This window comes from Hoplias malabaricus, chromosome X2, assembly GCF_029633855.1.
Source record: "Hoplias malabaricus isolate fHopMal1 chromosome X2, fHopMal1.hap1, whole genome shotgun sequence".
Classification (NCBI taxonomy): Eukaryota; Metazoa; Chordata; class Actinopteri; order Characiformes; family Erythrinidae; genus Hoplias; species Hoplias malabaricus.
The window spans coordinates 34,071,843-34,094,703 of NC_089819.1; the positions used below are offsets into that span (position 1 = coordinate 34,071,843).

Below are 22,861 nucleotides of genomic sequence, written 5' to 3' on the forward strand. Positions count from 1 at the left end.
AAACTTCTGAACAAAACTACAACAGCTGAAGAGCTGACTGTCTACAGCTTCAACCAGACTTTAAGATCTCTCATCAAATGATGTTCTTCAATGCATCAATGCATCTTGGCCATTTGATGCTTACAGAGCTGAGGGGCTGTAGAAGCATGCGCTACGAAAAATGGCCATTTCATACTTGTAATGATGATACAATTTTGTGATTCTCCATTAGAGAGAATCAAAGGGCGGATTGAGAGAAACTGTCTTTCATCATACACCTCTTGTTCTAGCTTATTTCCTTGACCATCACCCGTATCACACCTACCCCTCCTCTCACCCCATTCTTCCTCCTATCCCTCCCCTGATTTCCATTTTCTCTCACCTTTCCCCCCTTCCTTTGTCTTACATGTTCTTCATCACCCTCATTCTACATACCCCTCCTCTCACTCCTCTTCTTCCTCCAATTCCCTTCCCCCACTACTCCAATGTATATAAGGCCCTGCTAAAATATTTGGTGTTAGACTGGATCAGGACCAGACTGGATTGGGAACAGAGAACTGGTGACAAACTGATGACCAAGCTGTGCCCGTGCTTTTCTGCATGCACGTGAAGGAAACCTCTGAACCTCCAGTTTCTAAACTTCAGATCATCCTGAGATAGACTGAGATCATCCAGCTGTACTCATACATGGTCCTGTGTATGTGTAAATAAACTCCACTCAACGCCGAACTGTGTATAGAAATAAACTATTACAACCGATAATGAGACAGATGTGGGCCGAGTTTGGCGCTAATGGTGTCCTTCTGGCTCAAACTCAGCCATGGTCCAGTTATCGCAATTTAGTTATGGATTGCTGGACAAGGGCAGAGTCATTTCAGCCGCGCCTCAGCCACATCGGCATCGGGCCGAGGGTTTTTGTTCCGGCTTGCGTGATTCTGCCCGAGTTATGATGCAGATTATTGAGTGTATGTTACTAAGAGGAGCCAGTAACAAATACTGAAGTACTGAAAAAGCTGAAGAAGAAAAAATAATTCATACCATATCGACCGATACCGATTATATAAAAAATGCCAAAAACCGGCCAGCTGAACATCGGTCGATCACTATTACTACCCACTACCCTGTTGAAGCACTTTTATGTACTCTTGGGCAAGACCCAGTGTCTAATCATGTAATCATTCATATATATGCATGCCGAATTTTGCATCTTTTTTGTAATCCAATGGCATGCCCCCCAGTGTGTCTAGTGAGTGTACAAGCTTTACTCATTAATTAGTCTTGAAATCAAAATAAAAAAAATGTATATGGCTGTTGTTAGGAATGTTTAAATTAAATGGGCTAGTACCATACAGAAATTTCATAAGGTTTTTTGCTTATTAATTAATTAACCAGTATGCATACTTCTGTCAGTGCATCTGACAGTACAAATTAGTTAAGTTTTAGTTAACGGTAGGTTAACAAAATATAATAAGAACGCAAAAAATAATAATAAATATTTATATAGTGCAGGGAGCATGTGAGTTTTGATTTGTGAGAAATCTGATGGCGGTAAAAACCTAGAGTGGTACCTGTAGCTATACTCCTGTATCCTCTCCCAGGTAGTAACAAGAACAACTTCTGTAGAGAGTGTCTGTTGTCATAGATGATGATGTGTACCTTCCATTGGCACTATTAATACAACATCCCTTGAATACCCAAAAGTTTTAATAATATATTTTGCCTACTCTATTTGTCTCTGTAGTGATTTGCGACCATGAGCAGAGTATTTACCATACCAGACACACAACCTGTCAGCATCCCTTTGATGGTACACCTGTATATACTTGTAAGAATGCTGGTGCTTAGGCCAAACTTCTTTAGTATCCCAAGGAAACAGAACTGCTGCCAAACTTTCTTGATCATGGTATCCATGTGTACAATCCAAGTAAAATTCTTGTTAATATACACAAAAAGAAGCCTAAAAACAGCTGATCATTCACCTGCATCACCAATATACAGTGTAGAAAATAAGTATTTTATACACTGCTGACTTAAGTTTTGAAGTTTTTTTCCACCTAAAAATATTAAAGTGTGTCATTTTTATTATAGACACACTAACTGTGAGAGACATAATCTAAAACAAAATCCAGAAAATCACAATTAAATAATTAATATGCATATTATTGCATATAATAATTATTTGATACAATAGAAAAACAGAACCTAATATTTGGTACAGAAACCCTTGCTTGCAATTACAGACGTCAGACATTTCCTGTAGTTCTTGACCAAGTTTGCACACACTGCAGCAGGGATTTTGGCCCACCCCTTCATATAGATCTTCTCCCAATCTTTCAGGGTTTGGGGCTTTTGCTGGGCAACATTGAGTGTCAGCTCCCTCCAAAGATTTTCTATTGGGTTCAGGTCTGAAGACTGGCTAGGCCACCCCAGGACTTTGAAATGCTTCTTATGGAGCCACTCCTTAGTTACCCTGGCTGTGTGTTTCTGGTCATTGTCATGCTGGAAGACCCAGCCATGACACATCTTCAGTGCTCTTACTGAGTGAAGGAAGTTGTTGGCCAAAATTATGCGATACATGACTCCATCCATCCTCCCTTCAAAACGGTGCAGTCGTCCTCTCCCCTTTGCAGAAAAGCACCACCAAAGAATGATGTTTCCACCTCCATGCTTCACAGCTGGGACAGCGTTCTTAGGGTTGTACTCATCCTTCTTCTTCCTCCAAACACGGCAAGTGAAATGGCCTGGACATTTGCTGGCGTGAGCTGGGGGACCTTGCATACCCTGCAGGATTTTATTCCATCACAGCGGAATGTGTCATCTTGTGTTTCATCCATTTTCTAATAATTGCACCAACAGTGGTTGCCTTCTCACCAATCTGCTTGCCTATTGTCCTGTATCCCATCCCAGCCTTGTGCAGGTCTACAATTTCATCCCTGGTGTCCTTAGACAGCTCTTTGGTCTTGGGCATCATGGGTGTAATTTATTGTGTGTCAGAACAGGTGTCTTTTATACAGGTAACAAGTTCAAACAGGTGCAACTATTACAGGTAATTAGTGCAGAACAGGAGGGCTTCTTAAAGGAAAACTAACAGGTCTGTGAGAGCCACATTTCTTTCTTGGTAGGTGATCAAATATTTATTTCATGCAATAAAATGCAAATTAAATATTTAAAAATCATACAATGTCATTTTCTGGATTTTTCCCGTCTCTCACAGTTGAAATGTATCTACGATAATAATTACAGACCTCTCTATTCTTTGTAAGTGGGAAAACTTGCAAAATTGGCAGTATATCAAATATTTATTTTCCCCACTGTAAATGCCAAGGTGTATACGCCCTTCTGTCTCCAAAAGTACACAATATTCTCTTTAGTTTTACATCTGAACTATGGGCTATTTACTTAACATCGTCTGTGAAGCAAACACAGACAGTCATATCATCAGATAAATTAATGATGAAAACCTACCCGTGTATGACCCTTGCTTACGTTTCTCTGGACTCTGTGTTTTTGATTACGGACTGCTACTATTTACTACGTTGTGTTTCTGACCCTAGCCTGTCCCTCACTATTCTTTGGATTGCCCCTTTTGTTGTAATTGTTTTCTCTTTACGGTGTGGTTTGCACATCCTTAAAGTAAATCTCTTTTTGTTAAACACCCGCGAGCGTCTCTGTTGTTTACCAGGCCTGACAGAATACTTCGCCTTTAAAATGCAGACGGCGGGTTCTGGTGATTTAACAACTGCGATCGGTAACCAAGGTCAGTTGTTAGGAGAACATCACTCGATATTGCAGCAATTGTCTGAGTCGGTCACTCTATTGAGACAACAGCAGAGCCAGCAACAAGAGCAGATGGCGGTGATTTCTGAACATTTAAAGAATCTTGTTCCCCAGTGACCTTTTGCTCCTCTGCTCGAGCCTACGCCAACCTCGAGTGAAGTTTCACCTGTTTCTGTTCCATCATCTCCGTATAGCGTGAGTAAACCGGAGAAGTATGATGGTTGTATGGACAAATGTCGGGGATTTTTGTTGCAGTGCTCATTATATTTCAATAGCTCCCTTCCATGCTCTGATTTCGCTCAGATATCATTTCTAGTATCGCGCTTAACTGGTAAAGCTCTCAATTGGGCTACGGCCGTTTGGCCTAACATACAGAGCATTTCCTACGATCGTTTTGAAAAGGACTTTAAGACTGTTTTTGATCGTCCTAATGAGGGGAGATCTAATGGCGAAATAATCGCAAAGATTCGTCAAGGCAGCAGATCGGTGGCTGACTATATTTTAGAATTCCGTATCCTCGCTGCTGGTAGCGGCTGGAATGAACCAGCATTAATCATTGTTTTTCGTAACGGACTTAACGGGGATATCCAGTCGGAATTAGCCTGTCGGGATGAGAATCTCTCACTGGAAGGATTATTTGACCTGGCTATTCGTCTGGACCATCTTTTAAGTGCTCGTAAAAGTCGCAATAGTGGAAAGACATCCCAGGTTACCCACATTTCTAACTCACGGCAACAGCACCACAAAGCAACTACTACACTTGGTTCTTACAATCATCAAGCATCCGAGTATCCTACTCCCATGCAATGTGATTCGTCACGGCTTACACCAGAAGAGAGGCTTCACCGTCAAGACAACGGTTTATGCATGTACTGTGGCGCAGCTGATCACGTACTTCGTCAGTGTTCAGCTCGGCCACGCAAATATCAAGCACCTCTTCCTGGAAAGCACGCGACAACTCCACAGAAAAGATTGGTGAGTACCATCACAAAGGGACTCATTTCGAGGTCATTCACTATTCCTGTGGACATTCACTGCTCTCAGGCTTGTTCTTCTATATTTCCAGCGTTGATTGATTCGGGAGCAGAGGGAAACTTCATCACTGCGGCTGTGGTAAAAGACTTGAAGATTCCTGTTATTTCCATGGAGCAATCTCTACAAATATCAACTATTGATGGAGACCCTCTAGGAACTGGTTTGGTGTCCCAAATGACTGCTCCTGTACTGTTAGAGACCAGTGCTTTGCATAAAGAAAAGATCAGTTTCTTTGTGATAGACTCATCAGACTACCCTATAATTTTGGGCTTACCTTGGTTAGTGAAACACAATCCTGTTATCTCTTGGTCCGAAAGGGAGATTTTGTCTTGGTCTCTGCACTGTTTTAAGCATTGTCTGTCTAAACCCCAGATCAATATTCATTCCACTTCTATTGAGAGCCCTGAGACTAGTATCCGGTGTGATATTCCTCATGCATATAGAGACATTAGTGAAGTCTTCAGCAAACTCAAGGCCATATCACTTCCCCCGCATCGTTCATACGATTGTGCTATAGATCTCATTGAGGGAGCTGATCTTCCTAAAGCTCGGATTTATCCACTTACACAAAAGGAAAATCAAGCTATGGAGGAGTACATAAAGGAAGCCTTACAACAGGGTTTTATTCGTCCCTCTACTTCACCAGTATCGGCGGGATTTTTCTTTGTCGAGAAAAAAGATGGGGGTTTGAGACCTTGCATTGATTATAGAGGCTTAAACCAAATAACTAAGAGATTTACATACCCTTTACCCTTAGTGCCTGAAGCCTTGGAACAAATTAGAGGAGCAAGTGTCTTTACTAAACTAGACCTCCGTAGCGCTTATAATCTAATAAGAATTAAGGAGGGAGATGAATGGAAGACAGCTTTTTCAACTAGCAATGGACATTATGAGTACCTAGTAATGCCTTTTGGTCTGGCAATCGCGCCTTCGGTCTTTCAATCGTTTATTAATGATGTTCTGAGAGAGATGCTGGGAAAGTTTGTTATCGCATATTTAGAGGATATATTAAGTTACTCACCTGACATTAAAACACATGTTCAACAGGTTTGTCAAGTCCTCAATAGATTACTAGACCACCAGTTATACGTAAAAAGAGAAAAATGTGAGGTCCATGTACCCAGAATCTCGTTCCTAGGATATATAATAAGTAATCAAGGGGTAGTCATGGATGACAATAAGGTGGACGCTGTTATTAACTGGCCAGTTCCCACTACGATAAAGGGTCTACAAAGTTTTTTGGGGTTCGCTAACTTTTACCGCCGTTTTATTAGAGATTATAGCACAATTGCGGCTCCTTTGACCTCATTACTTAAAGGGTCCCCTAGAAAGCTCCAATGGAACAGTTCTGCTGTCACTGCCTTCCAAAAACATAAAGAGGCTTTTACTACAGCACCCATCCTTCATCATCCCAATCCGAAGATGCCTTTCGTGGTGGAAGTAGATGCTTCCGATGTCGGGATTGGAGCAGTTCTCTCCCAACGTTCAGAAAGTGATAAGAAACTACATCCCGTAGCATTTTATTCCCATAAATTAACGTCTACGGAGAGAAACTACGGTATAGGGGACAGGGAATTATTAGCCATTAAATTGGCTCTCGAGGAATGGCGTCATTGGTTGGAGGGGTCACTACATCCCTTCCTAGTTTTAACGGATCATAAGAACTTAGAATATTTACGTAATGCAAAGAGACTCAATCCTTGTCAGGCTCGTTGGTCTCTTTTTTTTTCACGTTATCAATTTACCATTACTTACCGCCCGGGTTCGCGTAATACCAAAGCTGATACTCTGTCTTGACAATTTGTCACGGAAGAGGACTTGGAGAAACAGACGGAAGAAATACTGTCACCCGGGGTGGTAGTAGCTACAGTTAGATGGGAGATTGATGAGAGAATTGATAAGGCATTAGAAACCACAAATATTCCTTCTCAGTGCCCTGTCGACAAGAAATACGTCCCTATGGAATTCCGAGACTATTTAATCACGTGGGCTCATTCTTCAATTTCCTCTGGTCATCCAGGAGAGAAACGTACTCAGGAACTCGTAAAGGCTAGGTATTGGTGGGAGAACATGTCAGTTGATATTCACCGTGTTGTTGCCTCCTGCTCAGTTTGCGCACAATGCAAGACACCAAAGACTTTACCTGCCGGAAAGTTGCATCCATTACCTGTTCCTAACCGTCCATGGTCTCATATCGCAATTGACTTTATCACTGATTTACCTCTTTCACAACATTTCACCACAATATTAACAGTGGTAGATAGATTCTCTAGAGCGGTGAGGTTCATTCCATTTTCTCAGATTCCTACGGCCTTCGAAACTGCAGACGTTTTGTTCAATTATGTGTTCAGAATGTTTGGAATTCCGGAAGACATTGTGTCAGACCGTGGTCCACAGTTTACTTCCCAGGTTTGGTCCGCATTTTTTGAACATTTGGGAGTAAATGTAAGCTTAACTTCTGGTTACCACCCTCAGTCCAATGGACAATGTGAAAGAGTTAACCAGGAATTGGGTAAATTTCTTAGAATATATTGCCACAAGAACAAAACAGATTGGGTTTGTTTCCTCCCTTGGGCCGAAATGGCACAAAATTCCCTTGTAAACTCCACAACAGGTATTACACCATTTGAATGTGTGTTGGGTTATCAACCTCCGATCATGCCTTGGACAGCGGTGACTACTGAAGTTCCAGCTGTGGACAGCTGGATGAAAAGGAGTGAACAGGTATGGGAACTTACTCATCAGCATATTGAAAGAGTTATAGGAAGACTTTGCTGATCGTCACAGAAAAGAGACTCCAATTTATCAGCCGGGAGATCGGGTCTGGCTTTCTACAAGGGACTTCAGATCTGAAGGCGGTTGTAAAAAATTGACTTCTAAATATATTGGTCCGTTTAAGATTATTGAAAGAATCAATGATGTTACATATAAGTTGGACTTACCTAAACAATATAAGGTTTCTAGATCTTTTTATGTGTCCCTTTTAAAGCCTGTGGTTCCAGGTCCGTTGGACGAAGAGATACCAGGTGAGACACCTCCGCCTCCGGTGTTCATGGATGGAGATCCAGTGTACCAGGTTCGTGGTTTGCTGGATTCCAGGAGGAGGAGTGGTCAACTGGAATACCTGGTAGACTGGGAGGGTTATGGTCCAGAGGAGAGGAGTTGGGTTCCTGCCAAGGATGTTCTGGATCCTGCTTTAGTTTTAGAATTTCACCATCTCCACCGTGACAAACCAGCCCCTCGTCTTAGAGGACGCCCCAGGTCTCAACCACTTGGCTCGGGCAGGGTGCCTACTGCTCAACGTTCTGGGAATCGTCATGGGAGGACTTCTTCAGGTCAACACTAACTTGACTCAGGTGGTTCAGGAGGCTTACCTCGTTGTTCCGGTGCGAGTCGTCCTGTTCGACCTCGTCCTTCAACTGCGCCGGACTCCTTGGGGGGGGGGGGGGGTACTGTCACGCCTGTAGTGGCGGACGTCTCGCTTCCTCCCTCAGTTCAGGACACTTCAATACTTGAGTCTGGGAAAGACTCAGAGAACTTCAACTCCCATGATTCAGCTGATGGTCACCTGATATCACCAACCAATAGAACTCCTCTCACACGTTCCAAGTCACCTGAGTTCTAATTTACAGCTGTTTCGGTTTTAGCTTAATCACTCAATCACCATATAAACCCGGACTCTTACCTTCACTCTTTGCGAAGTATTGCTAACCCATGTTACTTACCGAGCGAACCTTATCTCTGAAAACCTACCCGTGTATGACCCTTGCTTACGTTTCTCTGGACTCTGTGTTTTTGATTACGGACTGCTACTATTTACTACGTTGTGTTTCTGACCCTAGCCTGTCCCTCACTATTCTTTGGATTGCCCCTTTTGTTGTAATTGTTTTCTCTTTACGGTGTGGTTTGCACATCCTTTAAGTGAATCTCTTTTTGTTAAACATCCGCGAGCGTCTCTGTTGTTTACCAAGCCTGACACAAACCTAATTTACAGCAAGAAATTAAAGGGAGTCTTTGAAACTTCTAAAACACAATTTAGCGTAGACTAGTAAAAACAAAGCAAAATGTATACCAAAATCTTACATACATAAATTAATATATCATGTAAAATTAATACAAATCTAAGTAAAATCATTTTTGAAGATTAAATTAGGAAATTTATATCAAAATGATATATTCCCTGTACAGCATGAATACATATTTTCACTAAGAGACTGAACAAAACATGTAATTTATCCAAGAGTATCTCAATTTTTATGCACAACAGGGCATGAGCACTGCACTTTTAGGTTTGTACATCAGTCCTGCACAGAACCTGTATGATTTAGACAGAATGTATAATATATTAGTTTGATTCCTGGTAAAACAACCTATTACATAACATGCCTATGTGTTTATGTGTATTTGATTCATGGTGAGACTCACAGCACTCCGGAATGTATGAGCGGAACTCAATGATGATGCCATGTTTCCTACAGGTTCGAGCATAGTGGGCAAGGGCTGAACAGAGACATGATGTTCCACACCTGCACACATCAGCACGGCACTGCAGCTGGTAGCTCACTGGACTTACATGTTCATGGCACACAGCAAATGCCTCCTGCATCAACACCTTACACTTCTCCACTGCATAAGAAGCTAAAATCAAACAAATAAAAACAGAATTTATTTGGTATGTTCAAATAAAGAACAATTTTGGCCATATCTGTTGAGGAATAATTTAAGTATTGGCAGAGCACTCAAGCGTTTCTTGCTTTTAACTCTATTTAAAAACTTGAAATATCACATCCTGAGACATATTCTCATAGCATCACAATTACTATACATTTTTATCCCAGATAATTTAAAGTATCTGGTAGCCCATTTAAATATATCCCAATTTTTGTGAATTTTTTAGACATTACCTGCTTGCTGATGAGTATCACAGGGATCGAGCTGTGGTGAGCTAGGTGGTGGTACACAGGCTGACGAGACACGCCAAGCATTCCCAAACAATTGTGGAGTACTCTCAATCATGCCTGAAGGTGAGCTACAGTCCCAGCAAAAGAAAATAAATAAGCAGGGGAGACCTTAAGGAACAGCATCAACAAGTGAGTATGAAGTCAGTCCTACTAGGTGTGTAATTAAGTCATGAGTCCCCCATTTGAACACACTTACATATCTATTGCTTACAGGGTCCTATTAAATATATTTTAATTATTGAAATGCATACAGAACTGGAACTTATTTTTTAACAAAACAAAATATTATAGTGAAATTTTTACAAGTGACATCTTGCATCTCATTCATTTGCCTGGTTTCCCTTGCAATAGCCCTGCCCCACCCAGGTTGCATAACCCTAACTTTGACAACCACAATATTAAGATATTGTTTGTCAGTTGCTGGAATGTTGCTTTGGTTGTTTTCCAGACTCATAGCTGTGCTATAAATCTGTAAACAGTAAACATACAGAGCAAAAATAATAAAACTTGATTTGTTCTATAAAAAGTGAGTTTACTGTGAAGCAGACTGTGTACTCCTGTACATCTAGTTCTCTGTGTAAATAACAAAACACGTAAACAGACTTAATTAAATAAAAAATTCTATCCTTCAATCGTCAGTAGGGCTAGACGATATGGACCAAAAAAAAAAATCATATCTTGATATATTTTAGTTGAATGGTGATATACTATATATGTTGTGAAATATAATGTGAAAAAATGTTTTATGGACATTTTATAAACAGGACATTCAGTTTTGTGTGTTAGCTCAACCTCATCTCTCAATATTCAAATGAAAATCAAATGTCCATGTATGTTTAAGACAAACTATTTCATTAACTATTGCCCATAACTGTACATTGAAAAAAAAATCAGTTGTAAAGGAAGGCAAAAAAATGTCAGAAAAACATTATTCATCAGAATAAAGACTGAAGTACATGTCAAATAAGGAACAGTGTGAAGGTTTTGACTATGTGCTCCCAGTGTGGACTTTTGGGAAATAGCTCATCTGCAGACATGCATTTTAATCTCCCAGTGTTCAATAAAGCAGATAGTCACACTCAAATATAGCTCACAGGTGTGTAGTGGAGTATGGACCGAATATGAATAACGGATGAAAAATTAAAATGAAAAATGAAGAAATGAAAAGTTTTGAATTAAAACTTTTCCAGTCTGAAGGGGACCTTTCGTCTGAATCCAACATTCCACAAACCGCAGGGGGCAAAGACCCCGCAACACGCACACACCTAACATCAAAGACTGGAGAAGAACACTTTCAAGTGACACATGGCCCCAACACCCCCTTTTCTCTTTTAACTAACAGGAACAAAGAAGAGAGCTTTTACGGCCCGTTTTTATGACAATGGCACCTAAATGTCTCTCCTTATCTCGAGCCCACTAAACAGAGCCAGCAAATGTTTAAACCAAAAGTGACCTCGGTTGAACCCCCGTGAATCACCCATCAACAACGTGGACCAACAGCGACCCCAAATGGACACTGGCGAAACCACGCCTCGCTCGGGGTCGTCTAAACAATAACGAAAAATAATCAAACTCTGATTATGTGTGTATAAACAAATGTATTAATGTCACTTTCTGTACCCTCAGATGAATGCCTACCTCCTAATGAAATGTTGTATATTGCTGATTGTTTCTATCATGAAAAGAAGTTCTACCTCTGAATAAGAGAAAACGGATTAATATTTTTTTTCCAGCGTATCATCATGAATTGGACGTAAAACAACGTACTAAAGATGAAACCTTATGTAACTGTTTGATATTAATAACCCAGTATACTCATTGTTGTATGTTACTAATATGAATAGGAAATTTAGATACGGGAAATGTCTATCTTATTACTTATTGTTTAAATCTCTGATCCAGCCTTCCCCCTTTTCTGTCTCATGAAGTCAGTCACGTGAGCCTGAATTTGTGCCCAATCAGGAAAAGGACACCTCCCGTTAGGGCGTGACCGCGCTAGCTTTGAAAACACAGAGCAGCTCAACGGAGATCAGTGAAGAGTGGAGTGCAGTTCAAAAGAGTTCAGTTACGAGAGCTCGACAGAAGTAACGGACCACGAAAGAAAGCGAAAAAGAGAGGACGCCGACGACAACAACAACGAGAAGATCCGAGAAACTTTGAAACAACAAAGAAACGCTTTCTTCTCCACGCCGACAACGAAACAAAGTAAAATCTCAGACTTCAGAAAAAGCTCACAAGAGACGTCTTGAATTAGCTGATCGTATGAAGTTTTAATAATGCGTCGAGCGTTTTGAATATCTCTTTTCTTTTAATCTTGTTTATGTTTTATTACCCATCGAAGTGTGATCTCACGAGTGATCAAAGTAGGTGAAACTTATTTGTGGCCAGAATAAGATATCAACCTTTTGATTAGTCGATAGCAGATATATTAACGTTATAAGCTGATTCCTGAAGACATTACTCCTGGAAAACTGAACAACGAGACGAGCTAATACTCGGAGAAAGCCGCTCCATTCCGGTGGAAACCAGCCACGCCTGTGAAACTCTAAAAGAGGGGAAACCTCGATCGACGCAGCTCTGCCTGAAAGCCGAGAGCTTACAACTCAACAGGAAAGAAATCTCCTCCACAAGCGGGCCTGTCTCTCACGTGGGAACGACGAGAACAACCCCAGAACTCGAAGATTAAACAGCAGGACACGACGGCTCGGTGAAACGGCGAACGAGTAAGCTAGCGTATTTCACACTTTTCCAGGAGCTGATGTCTAAGTAAATCCCTTTATAATTTACCATTTATTAAACCTTAGTTAGCCACAATTTAATCACAAGCCAGCAGTGCCTAGCCCACCTTAAGGTCAAAATCGGGTTTCCCTGCGGTGATACCGTGAGATTATAAGGCTAAGCTATGTTAATTAAATATCTTCTCTTTATTAATAAAACTCTCATTATTTGAAATCACAGTGTTTGCAATTTGTTCATTATTTTCCTGAAAATCCTGACGTACTCATTTAGCATGATTATTATTCATTCTCAAACTAATTATTAATGTTTTAATTGCCTAAGCCAATTATAAATTTTAATTAATATCATTAAGTCAAATATCAGAGATTGGAGGAGTTTGAATAAGGTCAACGCTATAAAACAAATTATAAATTAATATATATATGTTACTCTACAGGTGTTACTTGACCATATATCTGTCATCAAGGCAAAATGTTTTACTCTCACGAGCCGGTTGGAAAGGGTCGGACTTGAATGTACGTTAGGTAGCGCTTCTCGTGCAAAGAAAGTGTGACTGGACAACTGGTATCATGGGAGCCCTTGATATTTTTGGAGCCCTTTTTCTCTACAGCTTTAGTAATACCAGGCCACTTTGTACTTTTCTTTTCGTAAGCTAATGAATCTTGCAATGCTGTCTGAACTAGTTTAGAGGAACTGTACTAGGACGTGAATACTTCAGAAGTCTTCTGTACTTCATGCAGAAGTTTGTGCTGCTGTTGTAAGTGGTGAAATAGTCTTGGGGTATCCCCGCATTTTGATACTACATCCTTTCCGCATTCCCTGCAGATAGTCAGTTTCTGCTACTCACCTGACCGGTAAAATCCGAACCATTTACATATAACAGAACCGCTTTTCTTCTTTTTCATGCTCTGTGTTAATCGGCTCCATTGTGTGTGTGCGTGTGTGTGAGTGTGTTTGTGTGAGAGAGAGAGAGAGTGTGAAGATGTTGCGTGTATCAATAACTGGCAGAGGTACAGTCACTGCAGAGTAAGTTTATTTTTTTTGTTTTATTTGGTGAGATTACCAAAACAAAGAGACAAAAAAGGAAAAGAAAAAAAAAACATCAAAAGAAAACACAAATTTCTTGAGCTATCTTGGGTGCAGCCTCTCCTCAAGCTGGCCCACTCCAACTCTCCTTTCCTCCTCACACCCCATGCTTAAATACCTTCCCCTCATTAACCCTACCTGGGATATACCATCCATGAAGAATATGGTAAGCCAGGAACATGCAGTTCCTAAAGAAACAACAATCACTTTTTATCACTTTAAAATAACACCAAGCACCCAAAAACAACACATTATTCATATTATTGAACTGAGAAATTAAAACATGCACAATGTAAATACCACCGTCATGTTAGAGATAAATTACACCCCTCCTTCTAAAACCGACATCTTCCACCCCAGAACCTCCAATAAAGGGCCATTAACCCCCTGGAGTCTGAGGGGTTTTCTGACACTCTGGTGTAGTCTGACATGCCTTGATTGTTTTACAAATTGTACGCATCTGAAATAATTTTTTCTCAAAGTGTTACACATGCATTTTTCAGAACTATCTCTGCAACAAAAATGTTGAATCAGTAAGAGTGTCATACATCTATATTTTGATTAAATTTACTCTAAACTTAGACTTTCCAAAAACCTGTTTTCAGAAGTGCTGATATACTGTGAATAAACACATTCTAAACATTTCTCACCGGGACCTTTGAGGTCAAAACTTTGTGAACACGGGTCTTGGCAACACACTGCTGATTCTACTTTTCATAAATTGTATGTAATTTTATACTTAGGACATAACAAATGTGAGGTGACACTCTGTTTTTCTCAGTCACTGGCTCCTACATTGCATATGTATGAAGATAGGTGCGAAAAACCAAGGTGCGAGGTCCCCACCCCACTGCCTAATGAATGGCCCATTAGCTGTCACTGCCACAGCTGTCAAAAGAGAAGAGACCAGAGGCAGAGTTTATCACAGTTTATTTAAAAAAAAGAGAACTAAACAAGCAATAAAAATAAAAAAATAAATAACTGGCATGAATTAAAATAAATGGAAAATGTGTTCACATGTAAAGATAGTGATAACATACTAAAGATAGTCATACTGTATATCCTTGTGTGTGTATATATGTTTGAGTCAGTTCAACAAAAGATGCCAGTCTCTAAAACAGTTTCTGTCTGGCTGCATGCAAAGGTAGACATCACACTATTCACATTTCCATGGGGTTTTTGCATACCACACAGCTGTTCAACAAGGCCTTGTGGGTCAGGCTGTCCTGTTGCATAAGTTGTTGACTTATGTTGTAGAATGTAGGCATTGGTAGCAGCAATGTCCAAGAAGTGAAGAAACAGTTTTCTGTACCACTTCAAAGTTTTGTGCTGAGTTGTGTAATGCAAAATGCTAAACTTACAGAGCAGATGTGGAAGGACCATGTGTTTACACGTTGGTGGTTGCAGACTTGGTTGACGCCGTTGTCTTTGCTTGGAGGTGGAGTATTTTCCACATTTCTGAAAGAAAAATAATAAGAAATGTGAGCTTCTGAGCAGTTACAAAGAATATCTATACATGCCAACAGTCACTACAACTAATAATTACTTGTATTTCAAATACAGTACTTACATATGACCTATGTATAGCAGTACATAGCATAACAAGGCATACATAGGATGACTATCACATTCACACAGGCCATTTACACATGACATTACCACACTAGGCTAAACATATACAGCCATTTAGCACTCTCAGCATGCACACTCAGATTAGCAACAGGCTACACTTGAATGTCCCGTTTACACAACAGCAGTTTGTTTGTTTTTTTTACATTCATTTATGCTTTCATATACAAAGTAATACTTATTTAATTTATTCTTTATGTTAATTTACCCGGAATTCGCGGAGTTTACACAGTAAGCGCGAAGCGTGGGTTTGTTTCATTTGAAAGGAAATATTTCACTTACCTATCACAAAAATCCTCCTTCGGATCAATCCGCATCTCAAAATAAATCTTTCTTCGTCACTGTCCTCCCCGCTTTCGTCAGATTAGCTGAAATACTCTTCATTTTCCAGAACAAAGCTCTCCTCTGCAGCTTCCGTGAGTGCGACACGACGAAGCTCCACGAAAATAATTCCGCGACATGTGCTCTGTGTTTGTAAGAAGCGAATGGGCGTTTTCATGCAAATTATCAGCCAATGATCCTCCACTAGCAGCTGCCGAATTACCATAGTGTCAACATATGAATGGCAGAACGCGTCTATGGGCGGAACAAAAAAGCTTGTGCCTCAAAAAAGTGCCGGTTGTTGTTTACGCTTCTCTCACAAGAATATAAATATATATATCGTTTCATCCTATATATAGTTGGAAAGTAGACCCTTCAAGGTTTCCGAGGTATGTTGTATTTTTTTAGGATAAAATCTCGCAGGGTTATATACGTGTTTATGTGGAATTTCAATTTTATCTCTTAACCGACCTCAGAGGGTTAAGAGCAGCGCGCGTGTTCCAACCCGGTCCCTAATAATGGATGTGGAAGTGGGAAACGCCGGCATCAGTGTGGGTGCAAGTTTTAACAGCGGTATTTTAAAACATGACCATCGTTTAAATGGAGCGTGTGGTAGTGGGTACCACACTAGCCACACGTCCACCTATCACCATACAGAAAACGGCATTATGAAAACAAATGGCCACAAGCTGAAAGGATACCCGATGTTAATAAAAACACCGATTCATATAACATGGCGAAAACTGAAGCGACCACGAGACCAACGCGCCCCGTGAGGAACAATGTGAGTTTTAGCAGGCACTTACCCAGATATTATTAAACAAAGTGATTTTTATATATGAAATGCGTGTGTGTAAATAGTGTCTCGTCTCTCATAAGCATATGTCCAGGCTCATGGGGCTGTGAGCCAGTGAGAGGGGTTTATTCACCCCTTTCACAGAGAGAGTGAAGCAGATGAGTTGAGCAGAGCACAGAATGGCCCTGTACAAGATTTAGACTTTAAAAACTTAAAATATCGATATAAGAGATATAGCCTCACTCCATATCCCGCTCTGTTCTATCTCAATATATTTTAATATATTGATATATTGCCCAGCCCTAAGTCCATCCACACATGCAACTCAAAGTGGGAGATCAAGCATCAAGTGCCCTCTTGCAACAGGAAATCAAAATGTGATAGGTTACTCACAGAAAATCATCCTGTATATTGCCGTTGAAGGTACCACAGAGACCCACTGTGTCATTTTTCCACAACTCCCCAAGCTGCAGATACAGCCGGAATTCTTTCCAGTTGTACAGCAGCAGTAAACCATGCACTGTCTTCACTTGAATGAACATGGATGAAAGCTCTTGGATCTGAAACACATCTGTATGCATGCATAAAGGCAAGAACACAGCCAGGTGATTCAGTATAGAAACACAGAATTTGTAACACTGATCTACTTAGACAAAGTTTTTAATCACAGTAGGAAAAACAGCACATTACCATCAGAATATGGTAGAGAGGCACGGAACTGGCTGGCTATGTATACCTCTCCACTGTTGCTGAGTGTGACTTCAGTGCGAGGATCCTCATTCAGTAATATGTTCACTGACTGTATACAAGCTCCATCTAGATTCTAAAAAGGTGCACACATAGACAAACACAGATGTACAGGGCATTTGCACACTTTCATAAACAGTGCGGTACATGTTCTTTGTTCACCAGAGGTAAAAACAGTGTGAATGTATCATCAAAGATACAAACAGTACTTTTAAAAATACCCCAAATTACATGAGCAGTGTCACCTCAATTCAGCACCTTTTATTCTGAGAGTAAAGCAAGTTAAAAGTGAAACAAATTGACTAAAATATTGCATAAATGTTTCAACTTGAGAAAATTCTGTAGAAAATCGTTTAGGCATGTACAGTCTGTGAGGAAATCTGCGTGCATGAGTGTACTGTTCACATGGAGATAACCCTGCCTGAGTATGAATTGTTTCATTCATGAGCACTACAGACACTACTGGTGCAGTCTGCCCACACATCTCAAACCAAGCACTTTACTGAAATGCTTCTCAATGTCTCTCTATAAAGTCTTTGGTTCTGTCATTTTGAAACACAGATAAGCTGAAATGCTTGTTCAAATTCTAAACAGGTGACACAGGATACCATGTCGAGGTCTCCATGCTGAGTTTTACCATCATCAACCAGTTATGAAAAGAAGGCTTTGAAAAAGAGAAGGTTTTTATTGTTTCAGCCTATTCATGTATAGTCCTAGACTTTCATAAATCTCCCCTGAAACACTGCACTGGAGAACACAAAGTAATTAATTAAGAACAGATTTCAGAATCTAACTGCAAATTGCTCTCATTTAACTTAATTTGAACAGGCAATTATTGTTACCACACTGGGAGGTGGTGGTGAAGATTTATTAAAGCTGTGCATTGCTTAAGCATTTTTTTGTTGTTATGTTATACATGTCCTTAAATAAAACACAAAGGCAGAGTGTTTGTTTAAAGAATTTTACAGGTATACCATGGGGAGGAACAGAAATTTGTGGAAAAACACTGTGGTTGGAGAAAAAAGACCAACAATGACCCAAAAATGGCCTACTGAAACAAATTATATTTCCATTCCTGGAAGCAACCAAAGAAATGTAATTTTTCATTTTCTTTTTTTTTTTTTTTGATAGAAACTTTAACTTTTAGTTTATTTGCTGGCTTTCTCTTGTTTTCCATTCTGTTTTTTCTCCAGTTTTCTATCTGTTCTCTTTTCACAAACTATGAACTACATGTGTGCTCATTCAGTGCTGATTAACTTAGCAAGGATTTTGGGAATTCTCTGAGAACACACTCTCCTTGTGTCCTGCCTAAACCCTTTTTACTTACAACTATTAGAGATTCATTATACTGAAATATATTAAATAGTAATATTCAGTTGAATATAGGGTTAATGTTTAAATATATGCATACTGAATACATGTGTGATGTGGTGTGATGATACTTTGATAAATAATATAAAAATGTTAAGAGACTTACATGGCCACACGGAGCATTCTGGATCATCACAAGGAACCCGCCAGAGTTTTGGCTCTTGGCTAAAACATACTGACATGTGGCTGGGAATGTGTAAACGCGACCATCAAATGACTGGAAGTACATATCTCCCGTAACTGAGCACTCCCCTACATTATCCAAAACAAAGAAAATTCTTATCAGTCATGTTGTACACTTTTTTCTAGTTTCTACTTTTACAAGCATGAATTGTCTACTGCAACAGAAAAAAAAAATGTGGTGTAAAGAAGCAGATGTATATATGACAATGCTTATTTTATGAACAAAAATAAAACTGAAAGGAAACAGACAGAAGACATAAGCAGAAAGTGGATAACAAAAAATAATATAACCAACATTCCTGCCTTGTGCCCAGTGATTCCAGGTAGGCTCCGGACCCACCGAGACCCTGAACTGGATAAGCGGTTTCAGACAATGAATGAATATAACCAACAAAGGGAGAGAACAAATTTAAAAAAATTTAGACTAGAAAACAAAATCTAATAAAGTAGAACAGAAGATTGTTAAAACGAATAATAAACAGTCCCATAGATAATTAACCAACAGCTAAACAGAGACAGACTCAACCTGGGCACACAGAAAGAAACCTGGAATAAGGACAGCTAAGCTGAGACCAGACACCAACAGGAATACCTACAAAAAATACAGCCGAGACCAGGGAAGTGGCAGAAAGGTATAATGACCCGATTAAAACAAAGCCAGTGTTTAAGCCAGATAAATAAAACAGTTAAATAGAATAGTTTTCTAGGCTAAAAGTACCATTTTAGAAAATGCTTCCAACACAGAAATAAGCAGCATATGTGTACAGCCTAAATCCCTATATGAGGGTAAAGATAGGGTAATTACAGTGATAAAATTAATATATTTGTATATTTTGTTAATGCAGGTACAGTTATGGAACAGTTCATATAACATAACATTTAACATAATATAACAGTTAAATAATAACAGTAAGTTAAGATTGTATAATTCAGCCAAGTTAAAACAGATCTATCATGATCAACACACAGAGACATTCAACAATGGGTGTCTGAGCATGTACAGAGCTGTAGCACATATCGATGGGTAGGGCAACAAGACAGAATAACTGGACAGTAATCAACACAGAAGAAAAGCTAAATGAATAAAAGTAGTGAGTGACACAGACACAGTATGGGAATTGTTAAAATAAAACAAATGGCAAAATCCAACTTAAGATCATCAAAACGAACAGAGAGTTTAAAAAAGAAAACAGAAATTTAGAAAATCTTGAAATCTAGAAAATTAAGATAAATATACAACAAAGACAATACAAATGATAACTGACAAACATTGACAAAAAGAGATGCCTGGAGCAGTATCATGAAGACAGGGCAGGGCTAGGGCAGACACAAGGAGACAAGCACATGGAAAAAGCAAACAAGTAACAGGCAGAAGACAAGATAGGCAAAGCAGGGAGAAATACAAAAAGAATAAAACAAACCAAAGAACAAAACAAAACAGAACAGGAAGAGAAGGAATGTCAGTCATAAGAAATGTACATTTTTGATATTTCACAATAACATAATACAGAATAAGCCATTTAAATTAATTTGATGTCCAACCCATTATAAACATTTTGAGTGTATATTATATATTTAAATGTAATTTTGTAGAATATTAAATACAGTAATTTATCCCATGTTAATTTATTAGAATTATATAGAAATAGAAAGTGAGTGACCTGGACAACTCTGCTCCATGCAGTTCCACACAGCACCAACACATGTGCTGAAAGAGAGACATGAGAGAATACAGGTATAATGTGTATCTATTCAATATATCATTGCTGTTCAAAGAAAAACATGTATATATATTTTTATCCATTTTTAGTTTACTCTATAATTTGGACTAAGCTGTTCTTAAGATTATGTGGAAATTTCGTGATGAATTGACCAATAAAAACACACAGTTCCATCTTAAGACTGAAGCTTTTAATAATATATATTTCAATGTAAAATAAATGTATGAATGTACAATATTCATTCATTATCCTTAATCGCTTTTCCAATTCAGGGTCGCATTGGGACCTTCTGGAGCCTTCCTGGAATCACAGGGCGCAAAGTGGGAACACACTGTGGAGGGGGTGCCAGTTCTTAACAGGGCGACACACACTCACGCATTCACGCACATCTATGGACACTTTTTTGAGTAGCCAATTCACCTACCAACATGTGTTTTTGGACAATGGGAGGAAACCGAAGCACCCAGAGGTAACACACGCGGACACGGGGAGAACACACTACACTCCTCACAGTCACCCAGAGTGGGACTTGAACCCACAACCTCCAGGTCCTTGGAGGTATGTGACTGTGACACTACCTGCTGCACCATCGTGCTGCCCTGAATGTACAATAATGTAAGATAATTCCATGTTATGTTAGTTGTACCACTACCTGCTTCCTTGCCGTTCAGACGCTTTGCTGATTAGCTCTGCTATCTTCTATTTCTTTCCTTTTATTTTCTCAAAACCTAGTTGTTTTTCTGTGATAGAGTGTCTGAGCTTTAAATATAACAAGTCAGCAGCACTATGAAGACAAAACTGGATATTTTCTGGTTTTGATACTTTTTAAAGTAGTGCGATTTCTCTAGGAAACAGGACTGTTCCAACAACCAGGACAGTTTCAACAGGCTACAGTAGAAGAAACTTGTGAAATGCCTTATCATTTTTTTCAACACGTGCTGTAAGTATTGTTATGGACTTCTATAGAGAATGTCTGCTTTGGAAAGGGATTTTTGGAACCTGCTATCAGAGTTTAAGGACTGGCATTTCGGAGCTGTGTGAGGAGTAACAGTGAGTGGGAGTACGGGCAGCAGACAGCGGGCTGAAGACTTAACAGAGCAGCGGACAGTGGAGGGACATAGATCCAGACCAGAGGATCGTGTGGATGACAACACTGCCGTGAGTACCGTGCTTTGTATAGCTCTGTAGTCTTTTCTTCTACTCCTGGTACCACAGCTGGTCCAGGAAATTCAGCTGCTAAACCTCACACTGCTGCTGAGAGGTCACAGCACAGAATCAGACCAGAATATCGGTCTTACTCACTTCAGCTGAAAAACAGATTTGAACCACTACATGCCCTTCATAAGAATCACAAACGCAATGAACACAATGCAGAAGGTGCCAGAAGTGTCAGCCGGTCACAAAACCCTAACAAACCTACAGCAGATACTTTGATCTTTGGAGATGACACTGTTAATGGGGTAACAAACCCAAAACTCATAGTGAGATGTGAGCCAAACATCACAGTCCCTGAACTTAATGCAAAGCTTCCAGCTGTACTGGCTGAGTACACGACTGTGAAGTGGATTATTTACATGTTGGAAAAAATTACACTGTCAAGCAGGAGTCTGAAGTTTTAAAAAGAGACTTTAATGACCCCCTTAACACACTCAGTAAGTTCAACTTTCAATTTTTCATCAGTGGACCTCTACCTGCAGGAGGCACCAATATGTTCTGAAGGTTACTGGGATTAAACACCTGGCTACAAAACAGCTGTCAATGAAGTTCATGGACTGAACTTCATTGACAACTTTAACTTGTTTTTTGGGATGAGAGAACTTTTTAGGAGCGATGGACTGCACAAAAACAAGAGGGGTGTTAAACTTCTGACAGACAATCTCATTTTCTCAGTGTGTAATCTATTCTCTTGGTGGTGGCACATCAACACCAACATCTAGAAACTATGCTGTACAAGCTGATGACACTATGTCCTCCCCCCACTGAGGACAACCTGAGGGAGCAGCAGACACTGGACATGAGTGGCAATGACCAATTCTATCAGCTGCCAGAGACACCAAAACCCCAAGAGGAATCTTCCATGTCCTCTATTTCCTCTCCCACATCACCCCACCTGAACCTCCCAGCAGCCATAGAGAAGCTGGTATTGGCTGGGACAAGCTTGTCACTTTCCCTGTCAGCCAGCCCTCAGGTGCAAAGAAGAACCACCCTAGCTTCTACTACACCCTCATCTACTGCCACTTCCCCACTGCAGTCCCCCAGATTGTCCCCTAAGAAAATTCACGCTCCATCACCACCTAGAGCACCTCAACGGAAGAGACAAGCTCCTCGACCCTCAGAAAGGCAGCTTCGTTCATGGCCCCATCACCAGCAGGAGCTCCACACAGCTTCGTCAGCTGATAAGAGCAAGGAAAAGTGATGTTTTTCAGGTCCTGGCTGCTGCAGTGATGATGTCAGCAGTACATGTTTACAAAATAAGCTTGGACCTTTGGTGCCTGTAATCTTTCCCAGTACTTATC

The 22,861-nt window shown here is 40.0% G+C and overlaps 1 protein-coding gene across 1 annotated transcript in view; it reads right to left on the reverse strand.

The window, feature by feature from the left end:
- LOC136676794 (otogelin-like) overlaps positions 1–22,861 on the reverse strand; it is a 474,914-nt gene that overhangs the window by 371,737 nt on the left and 80,316 nt on the right. The window contains exons 14-19 of the mRNA XM_066654019.1: positions 20,286–20,332; positions 18,548–18,693; positions 17,014–17,146; positions 16,717–16,894; positions 9,696–9,820; positions 9,217–9,429 (exon numbers count right to left, since the gene is read on the reverse strand). Of these exons, the coding sequence (XP_066510116.1) occupies positions 9,217–9,429; positions 9,696–9,820; positions 16,717–16,894; positions 17,014–17,146; positions 18,548–18,693; positions 20,286–20,332 (842 nt within the window). The remainder of the gene's footprint in view (positions 1–9,216; positions 9,430–9,695; positions 9,821–16,716; positions 16,895–17,013; positions 17,147–18,547; positions 18,694–20,285; positions 20,333–22,861) is intronic.